The sequence below is a fragment of the Carassius carassius genome, chromosome 43 (genome assembly GCF_963082965.1).
Source record: "Carassius carassius chromosome 43, fCarCar2.1, whole genome shotgun sequence".
Lineage (NCBI taxonomy): Eukaryota > Metazoa > Chordata > Actinopteri > Cypriniformes > Cyprinidae > Carassius > Carassius carassius.
The window spans coordinates 19,032,111-19,046,247 of record NC_081797.1 but is presented as its reverse complement, the minus strand read 5'-3'; the positions used below and the strand labels follow the sequence as shown (position 1 = coordinate 19,046,247).

The window sequence follows — 14,137 nt, the reverse complement described above, 5'->3', positions numbered from 1 at the left end:
TTAATGCAAATCCCAAAACACTTTTCAAAGCACACAGCACCTGTGGAGATTTTGTATGTAAAACATCATTCCCCGAGGCTTCGCACGCTGTAGATTAACCACTTCTGACTGTGATTTCATCCGGCTAACGTATTCGGAGCCACTCCTGAGACACCTGGGGTTGGCGAAACATTAACCAGTCATTTAAAGTGTCCTTTTATGACTCGATCCTCTCTTGTGCTCCCAAGTGTAAGTTTCAGACCAGGGTGGTGTGGGTTTGCTCCCGGCAGAGATGAGAATTTTTGTTCTGTTAGCCTGAGGGCACTTGTTCTCAACTGGGCAGAATATAATTGAATATAATTTATTATTATTACATTACTATTATTGTAGGGAGTGAAATTTAAGGTTAAAGTTAATGTTCTATAACTTTAAATAAGATAGAAAGGTAATATCGCGAGAACAGAGACGAGAATAGTCTGCGCGCAGTTATGAGAGGTAGAGAGAGAGAGAGAGATGACGCACACTATGTAATCAGATGTGGCTACGGTAATTCCTAATGTTCACCTCTTCATGTTTAATAAATCAAGTGTTATGATCCGCCGAGCTCCATGTCGGTGTCCTCCTTCCAACAAAGCCAACAAAGAACTGTAAAGCCTGCATATAGAAACGACGCGCCTTAAAAATTATTATTAGGCAAATTATAGACACATAATATGGTTTTTAAAAAATAACGTTATTAACCGGTATTTTTTTCAACCGAACCGGTTTCGGAACGGTAATAATTCAAAGGAACGCAGGAACAGAAACGTTAAAATATCGATTCTGCTCGGAGTGAACCGATTTAATTTTCTTTTCATTTTCAAGCCCTGGGCACAATATTATCTCTGTTTTGGCAATGAAAACAGTTTCCAACTAGGGGTGTCGCGATATACCGGTATTGATGATAACCATGATATTCAAAGCAACAATTATCGGTATCGTGTTAATTTACTGTGTGACGATATACTGGTATTAGCAATAACCACAATATCTAAAATGAACAGTTCTCTTATGATAACACCACATGTAAATACTCCAGCGACAGTACCTGGTTGAGCTCCCAGGTGGCAGTACTGTGCCTTAACACTGACACCTGTCATACAAGAAGAAGACACAGGCTTGCAGCTACTCCAAGGAGAGCCGTGTTCAGCAGCGTAAGTTGACATTATTTTACTAGTCATAGAATGGGCTAACGTTATATTAACCTGTTAACAGCAGGTTTCTGTGTTCATATATTGAAGTAAAGGATGATTATTTTAATAAGTATCACGTTTGAACAATATTTCCACTAAAATTTATTAATCTTAGTTCATTAATTTCAGCATTTGAAACTTATGAATTATTAAAATCACAAGTTGTGTTTTTAAACATTAATGCACTGTGAACAAACATGAACAATGAATGACTATTTTATTAACGTTAACAAAGATTAATAAATTGAGTAATAAATGTATTGTTCATTGTTCATTCATGTTACATTAATGTTAATAAATGACATATTATTGTAAAGTTTTACCATTAATATTTACTCATCATACTGTTGAACTTGACAGTATTTTCTCTCGTTATTTCATAGGAGCTTCAAAGAAGACGGAGAAAGCCAATCTTGTGCCCTGCATTTATCAGTATCCTTATGTTCGTTGGGTGAAAAAGAAAAACTCAATAAACGAAGTATAGCCAACCCCCCAGACAGTAGTGTGTCGTTTCTAAATGAATCAGCATTTTAAACGAATCAATGATTCATTAATTCGGTCATACAGACAGTCACTTGCTTTATTTCTGAATGACTCAGCTGTTCACACAAATTCGTTGAATAAAAAACTCATCAATTCAGACAATAATTAAGACAACATTTTAATATTCTAAATATATATATATTTTTAAATAATCTTTGTTATGAAATTGTAATTGCGATGTAAATACATCTAAATGATGCCGTTTTACGGGGGGTGTCAGATGTTCAAAAAAAAGAAGGATACTTAGTGTTGTCGGACTAAACAAGTCCGATCTGATTCAAATGTTCATTTTAATTTTAGTAGTACCTCTAAAATCATGGATTTGTCTGCCAATCACATTTTCTGGTATGATAAGACTGCCATTTGGAAACTACTATCCAAAACACAAACACACTAATCTGGTGCCTTGAACCTCCAGGCAATGCAAGAAGTACTGATGAGTCATTTTTAATTGCCACTGGATTTCCAGTGGATTTTCCAACATCCCGCTGGATTTATGTTGGCTATGATACACTGGAAAGAATCCCACCTGCTACAGGCACATTAAAATGATGATGTCCCGTTGTTTGCTCTGCAGAGTCACATTAAAACCAAGGCAAATTAGTCCAATTTAAATTACCAAGTGCACCTAATTTAGAAAAATCTGTTTCTACCGTAGAATAACGCCCAAATGCTACTGAAACTTTTTTTCCCAGTCAGCAGATCTACATACACATCACTACGAACAGTTCAGAATCAGTTTCACTGCATTCAAAGAGGGACTGAAACTCTGAAGATAAAGGCTGGCCCTGTAGACCTCAGACCAAACCACATATTTCATTTAAGGCAAATGAAAACGAGGCCGTAAGAAATGGAAGTATTATATGTTCAATACACATGGTTTTCTACTTTTGACTATGGACTGTAAACATTAGAGGGTTTTTTAGGAGCCTAACAGAGCTTTGCTTCTTTACATTTAAATCTGTGTCAATTACAAATGAGAGTTACAAGATGAACAAATGCAAAAATCTTGTAATCTTTGTATTTGTGTGGTTGTGAGAAATTTCAGTAACACTTTACAGTAAAATTCCATTTGTTAACATTAGGTAGCTGCATTAGGTAACAAACTAACAATATAAATTATTCTAAAAAATGTATTAATCTTAGCTAATGTTGATTTTAACATTTATACATTATTAAAATCTAAAATTGTTTCTATTAATGTTATTAATGATCAGTTGTATTGTTATGAACTAATGTTAAGAAAGATTATTAAATACTGTAAAAAATACATTGCTCATTGGTAAAGTTAGTAAATGCATTAAATATAGCTGACAAATTGAACCTTATTGTAAAGATTCTTGACTATTGTACCATTTACTATTGTACTATTTACAATATAATTTTTTAACTGAAATAACCTTATGTCATAGTCAAATTATCTGATATTTTAAGAAATTTATTGAACTTGGTACAGTCAGGATGATCTCCAGGTCTCTATGTTTTTGGTTTTACTTTTTTTTTTCTTCATGTCAAAAAATATCAAAATGACATTTAATTCAGAAATTACAAACATATCACATTTCATATAAGAGATGCATCCAAATCACTTTTATTCACATAGACCACAAGTCCACAAGTACAGCATTTGGGACAGGGGTAGACATTTAATTTCCACCTTTACCGTGAATGCAACCTTGTTCCTGCTCAGTTCGTAACCAAATCTTTGCTTGGTTCTAGTATGACAAAGCACATACTGGAACAGCTCACCGCTGAGTGTGATTGACTGATCACATCACTTCCTTTTTTCTTGTCATCGCTTGCCAACGTGGGTGCAGAGAGCAAACTGTTAAGGTGACCTTTGCACACACAACCACAATAAAAGCCCACTCAAGCAGCTTCAGGCCTTTGATGATCGATTGTAATCCAGCTTTACCAGATGGATCACTTACAGTAAAGCAACACCAACTTCAATGTGAAGCATCTCTCAGCCAGGACACTGAAATATGACACACTATGAGCGTGAGAGAGGAAGAATGCCCATGTGTCACTGATAAAGCCAAGCAAGCCTTGTGCTTTAATGCATTGTGACAAAATATCTTCAAAAGAGGATATTTAGGAGAATGTTTTGTCCATAAAATGAAAGTCAATTGAGGTTTAAATATCTTTGAGCTGACGAGTCTTGTATAAGCTATGAATCAATGTTGATGTCTTCTGTCTCCACACATGTAATAGTCTTGGGATGAAATACATCACTATTCTCTATAGGGATGCAAAGAATGTTCCCGAAAACAGCTACAACAAAAAAAGCAAAAAGACTGTATAATATGTACTGAAAATGGTCTTAAAGAATTAGCAAATAAACTACAGGACTTTATGTTTTCTAATACACAGTCCAAAGTCCAAAGCATGAGGAAAATCTGCGCTAAAACACAATGTTACTCGTCAAACATCGATAAACATCTTCCCATAATGAGAATCATTTGTAAATATGTTGCCAACAAAAATAACTTTCTTCCTACAGGTTTCTGCCAAAATCAAAGCTGAGAAAAAGCGACAACTCCATCAACATTCATAAATGTTAGTATTGTAATTTCACTGTTGTTCTGTAGAATAAAATAAAAAAAGACAATAATAATGAAAATAATAATTACCCTACAACAGCTTTTTTTTTTTACATTCACACATTATAATCAAATTGAGATCTTTAATATTTTCTAATGTTTTAAAAGATTATCTTCTGTTCAGCAAGGCTGCATTTATTTGTACAGTAAAAAAAAACACATCTGATTCAAGGGGGTCTCAAAAATGGCCATATTTAGTAAATATTTTTTAATTGTTGTTTTGTAATTGATGTTTTATTTGAAAAGCAGGACAAAGCAGTAAAAAAGCACATTTTGGCTATTTAATTCATGCAATGGTGAAAAACAAAAGGCAAAATTCATGAGAGAAAAAGGTGAAAACCTTGTCCGGTATTTGGCCTGATATTTCATTTTGTTCGGTTTCGGTCAATAATTTTTATTTTGGTGCATCCCTTATTTTAAATAGTCCTATAAGTCATACTAGTCATAAAAAAGCCATACTACTTCACTAAAAATATTAGTGTTGTTACTGAGAAAAAAAATGTGCAATTAAATTACAGTTACTTATGAAAATGTTAATGGTTACAAAGGGGATTACATCTACTGTAAAAATTTTCATCAAAAAGCTAGAATATGTTGACAAATATTAATTTGTTTCTTAGCTGGTTTTTGATGTGCATGATGTCTCCTGCCATTTCAAGGTCATTTAGTAAAGTGATGCTATCTCGAAAGAGATTAGTTTTCAGCTGTCACTTGAAAATTGTCAGGGATTCAGCATTCCGGATATAGGGGAGGGAATATCATTCCACCAGCCAGGAAAGGTGAACGAGAATATTCTGGAAAGTGATTTTGAGCCTCTCTGTGATGGTACCACGAGGCATCACTCACTAGCGTAGTGATGGGATTTATGGCTCTTTGAGGGGATCCGGATCTTCGCGATCCGTTCCTTTCAAAGAGCCGTTCAAAAGAACGGCTCTTTTGGCTCTTTTAAATATTTAGTCAGTTTTAAGAAGCCAGCTTGGGGGCATCTCAGTTTATCCTGGAAATAATCACTGGGAGGAATGATGAGGTGAGATTTGTAGTCATATAATTAAAACTCAGATATCACACACCAATATCTGAGTTTGAATTATTCTGAAATATTGATTATTACCTCATTTGTCATGTGTGGACTATATTCCATAGGGTTGCACAAATCCCTCTGCTTAGACAGTGACATCACTATTTTGGATTTACCTTTAGTACAAAGTGTGTGTGTGTGTGTGTAAAGCTACGTTGACTTATGTTATTCATACAATACCTACTCAAATAAACATCAAAAACAAAGCCAGCTGCAATGAATTTCTGTGCAAAACAGCTTTTACTACAAACACTTCCACACAAGAACATTGTTATCACACAAGAACATTTTGATAGAAAACTAAAAATATTTAAAGTAGATAAAATTCTAATAAATAAAATGGAAATGTCTACATACTACTGTAAACTTTGCAAATAGGACATCAGCCCCTTCAAGTCAATGAACAATAACAAAGTGGGCTGCAATGAATGTCTGTGACAGCTGACAATGACAGAGGCACGCAGGGTTTTTTTTCCACTGGAGTCCTACTCACGTGAAGGATGCGTGCACAACTAATAACTAATATCATCACGCTATAAAGGGTTGGCCTGCGCTGGGTGCGCCCCTCCCCCTACAACTGTTCTGTCTCGCGGGGGAGCTCATTTGTGTGCATCTGTGTGAAACACGCATAGGAAAAAAGAACGACAGAAAGAACGGCTCCCCTCCAGCCGCGACTCGGCTCCCATCGTTCATGTTTATGAGCCGTTCAAAAGAATCGGTTCGTTCGCCCGGACAATGGCCTGGACAAGAAGTTGTGCAGCATGCTCCATTAGAAAGGGCCTGATCTTTCTGATGTTGTGCAATGCAAACCTGCAAGAGCGGGCTGTCTTTGAATGTGGTCTTTGAAGGTCAGCTAGTCATCAAAGGTTACACCAAGATTTCTGACCGAGTTGATGGGGAAATTGTAGAAGAGCCTAGCTGGATGGAGAAATCATGCTGTAGAGTTGGAATGGCAGGGAAGACAAGAAGCTCAGTCTTTGCCAGGTTAAGCTGTAAGTGATATTCTTTCATCAATGCCCAGATGTCCACCAGGGCAGCCTGAGATCAGTGCAGCTACTGTTGGACCATCTGATTGAAATGAAAGATAGAGCTGTGTGTCATCAGCATAGCAATGGTAGGAGAATCCATGTGCCTGTGTGATGGGACTCAGTGATGTGTATATGGAGAAGAGGAGGGGTCCAAGAACTGATCCCTGAAGAACCTCAGTGACAAGTTGATGTGCTTTGGATACCTCCCCTGCCCAATCCTAAGATAGGATTCAAACCAGTGAAGTGGAATCCCTGTGATGCCCAGTGATGAGAGGGCAGACATGAGGATCTGATGATTTACAGTGTCAAAAGCAGCAGATAGATCTAGCAGAATAAGAACTGATTATTTGGAATCAGCTTTTGCAATCCACAGGGCTTCCCTGACTGATAGTAGCGCAGTCTCCATTGAATGGCCACTCCTGAAACCTGACTGGTTAGCGTCCAGTTTGTTGTTCTGTGAAAGAAACAATGATATCTGGTTGAAAACAACTCTTTTGAGGGTTTCTCGCCATGAATGGAAGGAGAGAGACAGGTCTGTAGCTATCTGTAAGAGAAGTGTTTAATGTAGGTTTTTTGAGCAGTGGGGTTACCCGAGCCTGCTTGAATGCAGTGGGGAAGGTGCCTGTGAGGAGAGATGTGTTGATGAGGTGTGTGAGTGCTGGTAAAAGTGTAGGAGGGATTGTTTGGAGGAGGTGTGAGGTGATTGGGTCTGGAGGGCATGTTGTAGGATGGCTGGAGAGGAGAAGTTTTGATATTTCTGCATCAGTGAGGGGAGCAGATGAGAGTTTTAGCAGTGGGTGTGGTTGATTTGAAATCCTGGGTGTGTGAGGCTGAGAACTGACTACTTATCGTTCTGGTTTTGTCTATGAAGAATGTGGCAAAATCATCAGCTATTATAGAAGTGGTTGGGAGTGGTGGAGGGGAACAGAGGAGAGAATTGAATGTTTTGAAGATATTATTTGTGTCTGGAGCGCTGTTGATCTTGTTGTGGAAGTATGAAGATTTTGCAGTATGGATTTCAGCAGAGAAAGATGAAAGCAAAGACTGATACATCCTCAGGTCTGACGGATCTTTTGATTTGCACCATTTTCTCTCTGGTGCCCTGAGTTTGGTCCAGTGCTCTTGAAGAACATTCTGTTGCAAGTTCTTCAAATGTACAAAGCATAATGACAGAAGCAAGACTTTACATGGCGTCCATCCTAAGCTGAAGGTGAATTTCTAACAGTCACAGCACACAAAATACAGGTAACTCGCTATACACTTTCACCGCACTTGTAACCAGGATTAAAGAAAGAAAAATGAATTAGTAGTTTCTGCGTCATTGATTAACAAAGGCTCAATTTTCCTATTAACAAAAGGAAAGGTAATATAAAGGAAATTACAGTAAAATCATACTGTGAATCTGTGCAGGAATGCAGTTTGAATCCATTAATGTCATTAATCATAGTAAAAATAGGTGTGTAACATAATATATTCACTGCTGCAAAACAGTCATTCTTTAATATAATGTAACTGTAGATTTTCCTTTTAAGCATTGAAGAGTGCTGCATTTAAGACATGTTTTCATACTAACAAAAGACCTTTAGGGTACCTTTTCAGTGAATGTAAAATGACACATCAATTATACATCAACGTAATTAACTCTGATTTTATGACCTTAACAGCCGTCATGCTTTAGTACGGCCAGATTATGGTGGGAAATGGCAGCTTTCCATTCACACAAACACACACAGCCGTATCATATGACCTTTCCCAAAAGCCCTTTCTGTGCCTGTAACCAACCTGCCAATCTCAACCCACTCCTTCTCAGTTCATTTGTGTGTATTTCTCACACCCTTTCATTCAGCATTCACAGGGGTCCCGGTTAGAGGTTGAACACTGATGCCAAACCGGGATCAGTTGCCTTGGATTTCTAAACATAGCAACCTACAGCAAAAAACTAATTTTAAAAAGCCATCCTTTGTGTTAACAAACACTGTACTTTGGCCATCTCCACTATTCAGTTCTTCATGTTCCTAAACTCAAAATGTTTTATTTTACCATTAAAGCTACAGTATGGTTTATGTTTAAAGACTTTAATATAAAGACTAAGACAGCTTTAAGTAAACCATTAGTAGGCTGATTTCCCTAAACAGCGTTAACACTGTGGTACTATCAAAACATTGCTCTGTTTGTTTGAGATTCCTGACCAGCCTGACTCAGCAACACTGAATCAACCAATGGCAAGTTGTTTTAGTTGTTGTTTTTCAACCAATGGCAGATAAGGGAGTGTTCTAGTATCTTTAGTTATGCAAAAATTGCACCCTTAATTCAGTAAATGTAAATAAATAAATGTATTATTTTAGTTTTAGGAGGTTGCCCATGTTATCACAGGGCTTCTATAGGTGCCTACTGGTTTCTTCATTTTTTTCTTCCTCTGATTGAAATATTTAAAACCAAACATTCAAACCATGTTTTCTCAGAAATATTGTTTTAATTGGTCATCAAATGTTGTTTCTTTGTCCTCAAATTTACTTTGAAAACTTTTTGTCCTTTGTAATACCCCTTTAAGTTAAACATAGTTTCTTTAATGAAATCATCACCCAGGAAGTGACATCATTTTTGGCGGGAAATAAGAAAATAAAGTTTTTTGGTCGCCCTATATCCAAACAATTTTGGCCTCACCTAGATTCTCATATATTTGATTCAGCCAATATTATACTACATTTAATTCTTGATATATATATATATATATATATATTTTTTCATTAATAGTAATCCACTTTTTATTACTGAATTAACCGTCTGAACTCTCTTTACCTTATGAAGAATTAAAACCCTCTAAAATTCCTTAAATATTTTATAGAAAATTCATGCATTTAGATGCTTTCCTAATGTACCAATATCTATATTACTGTATGAATTCAATTATAGTATCTGTCACTGTAAAGTAATTTGCAATTTATGTTAAGGTTATGTTTCTTGTTACAATCTTTTTTTTTCTTCCGACTATTCTCAATTTGATGTGTGGGTGTGTGTGTTAATTATGTAGAACTGATCTATTGTTGGTATTTATTTGTATATAATCCCTTAGAAATGTTGTTTTAGTAATTGCTGTTTGAGCACTAATAAATAAAAAATAGAAATGAGAAAATATAAATTGGCTTAATTAAAAAAAACAAAAAACAATGTTAGATGCAACAACAGAAATTTGTGTAATAAAATATATTGTAATTAACTTCTTTACCTCATGCAAGCCAACTCAAAATCCCACACTGAGCAATGGCTAAACTTTAGCTTTTTATTTCCATCCTGTTAATTTCCTTGCCATCATGTAAATAGGTTACAATGAATGACGTTTAAGAGTCTGAGTTTGACCAGAGCATATATCCTGTCTAATATATGCTTTCATAGCAATACCTCGACAAATTACACCCCAAGCAAGTTCAAAAGGTACTGCATAACAGAAATGACCCGACTGCTACTTCAACACATTCCTTCACACTTGGTTGCTTAAAAAGACCCTTGTTCACAGCAACCTATCACAGCAGGTACACGGCTACATCTTGACCCAGCCCTACGGAGCCTGTAATTGGGAATAAGGTGGGCACTGTGAGTCCTCGGGCGAAAATAAATCAGCCTATTTGTGCAAACACGCACAGCCAACATCTCTGATTAAAATGTCAGTAACGTAACTCGGCGAGCCCCACAGACTTTTTAATTTCACCGTAGATGGCTTGGTGCGCTGCCACGTTATTTTCCAGACATCTTCTTCTTTGGATTTGCACAGCCTTTTCTCACTTGAGTGATTCCAGTGCTCTTCTCCTTGGCAAGAGGAGTGATTTGGTGGCCCACTCAAAGACTGGAGCGGTCAGACAGAGGCTGAAGTTCCTGGGTTATGATTGAGGTCAGTTTGGGGCAGCAAGGGAGAGATGTCAAACCACACAGAGCTTTTAGCAGCTGTTAATGCGAAAGGAGATCCTCTTCTAGAGTGTCGGACACAAAAAAGTTGTTGTCAGATGGGCTCTAGGGGTCGGCCACTGTGTTAGCAGACTAACACTTTTAATATAAGCTTTAAGGTGCTGTCAAATTACGAAAATTTCACTGAATAAACATATTGGATATTGTCAATAGTGTAGCAATGTATAAAGCACAACTAGTTGTCTGTTGGTCAGCACACCAAATTCATGGGAACAATTGAAAATGGGGGGGGAATGTTTCCCCCACAAGCGAAATTACCATCACATGGATTTTTATTGAAAATACTGAATTTTGGCTGCAGCAAATACAGTGAACAATGGTAAATGTGGCCAATTTATATATATATATATATATATATATATATATATATATATATATATATATATATATATATAGACCTGTAGCTGATGTTTTTTTGTTTTGTTTTTTATGTAACATTTTGGTAAATTTGGAAGCTTTGGTGAAAACGTGAATGGTTTCAAATCAAGCAGCTTTCAGTTGGTCAACACGGCAAATTTATAAGACCAACAGAATTGATGCGAAATCTTCATGGGGATATGTTTTCTAATAATAACAATTTTTTGCATTTATATAGCGCTTTTCTAGACACTCAAAGTGCTTCAGAATGTGAGGGGCATCTCCTCATCCACCACCAGAGGAAACTGCACAAGCACATCGCTTCTGCAAACACACTTCTGCTTAATCATAAAGCCGAGAATCTAGTTTCTCTGAATTCGTCATAGCAGAATACTGCTCTTCTGAACATGTCTTCTTATGTTGTCCATATCTGCATAATTTAAACACCTTCAAATGAAACCAATATGATGTCAACTCAATTTAATTCAAAATGCAATATTTCAGCTTTCTGTGCAAATTGACAAGGCATTCAATACTAATGCATTCAAAAAGCTGACAATACTATAATTTTACACTCTTAAATGCCAATTTCCATCTGCCAATAATTAAAATGTGCAAGGCGCTGATGTTGAAACTCAGTATCAGCGCTGGTGCCTTAGTTAATTAAGGTTAATAATGAAATTGATAATTCTGCAATTCCTATTCATCTTGCTTTCATTCTGAACCTCAGCTTCATTTCTCCCCAACGCTCCAAAGTTACACCAGAAAACAAAGATAATAATAATAAACTCCTTTCATAATTACAACAGTTTAAATAAATAATCCTAAATTATTATTTTCATATAATCTAAAAACCAAACACAGCTTACCTTTTCCATAGTTGAAGTGGAGTTTGATGGATTTGCCCTGGTTGATGTGCAGGTATGTAAACCACACGGCAAGAGTGAGCAGCACCAGCAGCAGCAGAAGTTTGAACTGCTTTCGTATTTTCTTCACAGGGAATCGCAGCATTTTTGCAGCTGCAGCATCATCAGCAGCAGCAGCAACAAAAAACAGAGCGTCAGCCGCTCTTCGGTCTGGCGCTTCAGAGAACGAGTCCTGATGTCACAATGTCATATTTGCAGCAGCAGCATCAGGTTCGGTTTGTCGCAACTAAACTCCTGGTATCACAATCTCATATTCGCAACAGCAGCAGAATGAAAGTGTCAGCTGCTTCTCAGTTCGCCTCACTTAAATTTGTATCATCACAATGTCATATTTCTCCAGACAGCAGCAGAATCAGTCTTGTTTTGCTAAAATTAAGACTGCTTATGTCACAAACTCATAGTTACAATATGTCAGCTGCTTCTTGGTTTGGCACGTTTCAGAAAAAAATTTTTTTTTTGCAATGTCACATTACAGCAGCGGAAAAAAGTCAGCTGCTTCTCACTTTAAAGACAAGCCATTTCCTCAATGGGGTTCTTACTACTCTAACTCTATAGAAGGATCAAACATGATTTGCAAGCCATGTCACTGTTAATGACTTCAAATGGACTTTATTTAGTTCCCATTTAGCACAAACAAGTTTTAAAAACAGGTAAAGATGGAGAATAGTACCATAGATGATTTGATTGTAGGCAAACAGTCAAAGAAAAGAGCAGCGGGCTGTTAATCTTGAGAAAGCCGCTCTGACAGCAGTCCAGCCACTTCAGACAGGATCATCCTCTGGATTTAAAGCTTTCGCTCAAATGACCAGTCTTACTTTTTAACATTGCGATTTCTCATTTAATTAACAATAAACAACATAATCTTACTGTAGAACCTCAATTGTGAAACTGTTCCTTTCTGGGATGATTTAATGATATTTTAAATAAAACCACTCAATTAACAAATGCAATATTTAGCATGAAACCACATCATACAAAAGCATATCCTTTTTATGCATTTTCAATTTGTTTTCATTAATTTAACTTAGATTTCTACACATCTTCTTTGAGTAAAAAGTTCAATGGACTTATCACTGCAGGTTCTTAATGACTTTGGCAGCACTTTGAGTTCAATTAAAAATTTAAGGCAGTAATTATAGCTATTTGATATTTACAGCAAATCTAGAATCAAACAGTAGTAATCTACAAAAAAAATCTAAATAAACATAAGACGTTTTAGATTTAATTAATTAAACATGCATTCGAGTGGCATTAATTCAGTATGCAACAGTAAATCTGAACATCACGAGACTGGTACTTTATCGCATTGCAATGGAGAAAAGAAAAGCAATGCAAGCAAATAAATGCTGATTTATCCTCAGATCTTATTTAAACACTAATATGCGTCGTGAATAACCGCGGCTGAATCACATTGCTCTCGCAGTTCATAGGGGATGCGATCATGCACCTGCTATCATCCAAGTCCACGCGCAACTTACTCGCTCTTGCAAGATTTCAAATCAAACGCCATGAACCGAATGAAACCTGCAGAAAAACGGTCCGCATAAAAACAATAACAATGCTCTATTGGCGTCCGTGAGCTCAGATACCGTTAGCTGAATCTGACATTTTGATTCCACTCGTGCTCTCTGCGAAACAAACGCTTTGTTTCACCGATGCGTCAGTCTCTGCGCGCGGATGTTGTCACGCCTTTAGTCTGATGAACTATTTAGCAACGAGTCTCATAAATCCCACAAGCTCCGCTTCCAGTCCTACGATGCGATCGACTCTCGATCCCCGCGTTCAACTGAGCATCCATGACGCTGCCGCGGAGAGACGTTACGAAGCCTACTATGGTACTGGATGAGCTCATGAATAATTAAATAGTCCATGTTGACGTTACGTTGAGCATCCGTGTGCGAGGTTCATAAATATTCATGAGGCAGGTGTTATCAATATAAAACCAGTCATGCTTACTGGCCGAACGTCACCGTTACGTAAATAATATTCATAAGCTCAGCCGTTACCGTAGTAGGATTCGGAGATTCGCTGCTGGGCAACCGAACTTGGGTGGAGCCGTTATGGGCAGGACGGGTGTCCAACCACCGGCGGAGCTCCAGCGCGAGAGATTATTACTGGAAGAGTTTAATCGTTTGCTGTGATGATCTCACCTAATTGTTGATTTGACGTTTCCATCATTTGACAGACGATATCAATACTAAACAATTATTATAATTTTTTAATGATTAATATAAAAAAATATAAAAGATTATTTTTTTTTTTATTTAGTTAATTCACTTTTACAATTAACAATAAATGCATCATTATAATAATAATATAATAATAATTAGGCTATTTGACATGTATTCATTAAGATATTGTTTGTTTATTTGTTTGTCTGAAACGTGCATTTTAAAAAGTTAAAGATGTTAATTAAAAATATATTTTAAAT

At 36.6% G+C, this 14,137-nt stretch overlaps 1 protein-coding gene across 2 annotated transcripts in view; it reads right to left on the bottom strand.

Annotated features, from left to right (window-relative positions):
- Nucleotides 1–12,759, bottom strand: part of LOC132124869 (N-acetyl-beta-glucosaminyl-glycoprotein 4-beta-N-acetylgalactosaminyltransferase 1-like) — a 162,702-nt gene extending 149,943 nt beyond the window's left edge. For both annotated transcript variants that reach the window (XM_059536013.1, XM_059536014.1), the window contains exon 1: nucleotides 11,650–12,759. In XM_059536013.1, the coding sequence (XP_059391996.1) occupies nucleotides 11,650–11,791 (142 nt within the window). In that variant the 5' untranslated portion in view covers nucleotides 11,792–12,759. The remainder of the gene's footprint in view (nucleotides 1–11,649) is intronic.
- Nucleotides 12,760–14,137: the final 1,378 nt, after the last annotated feature.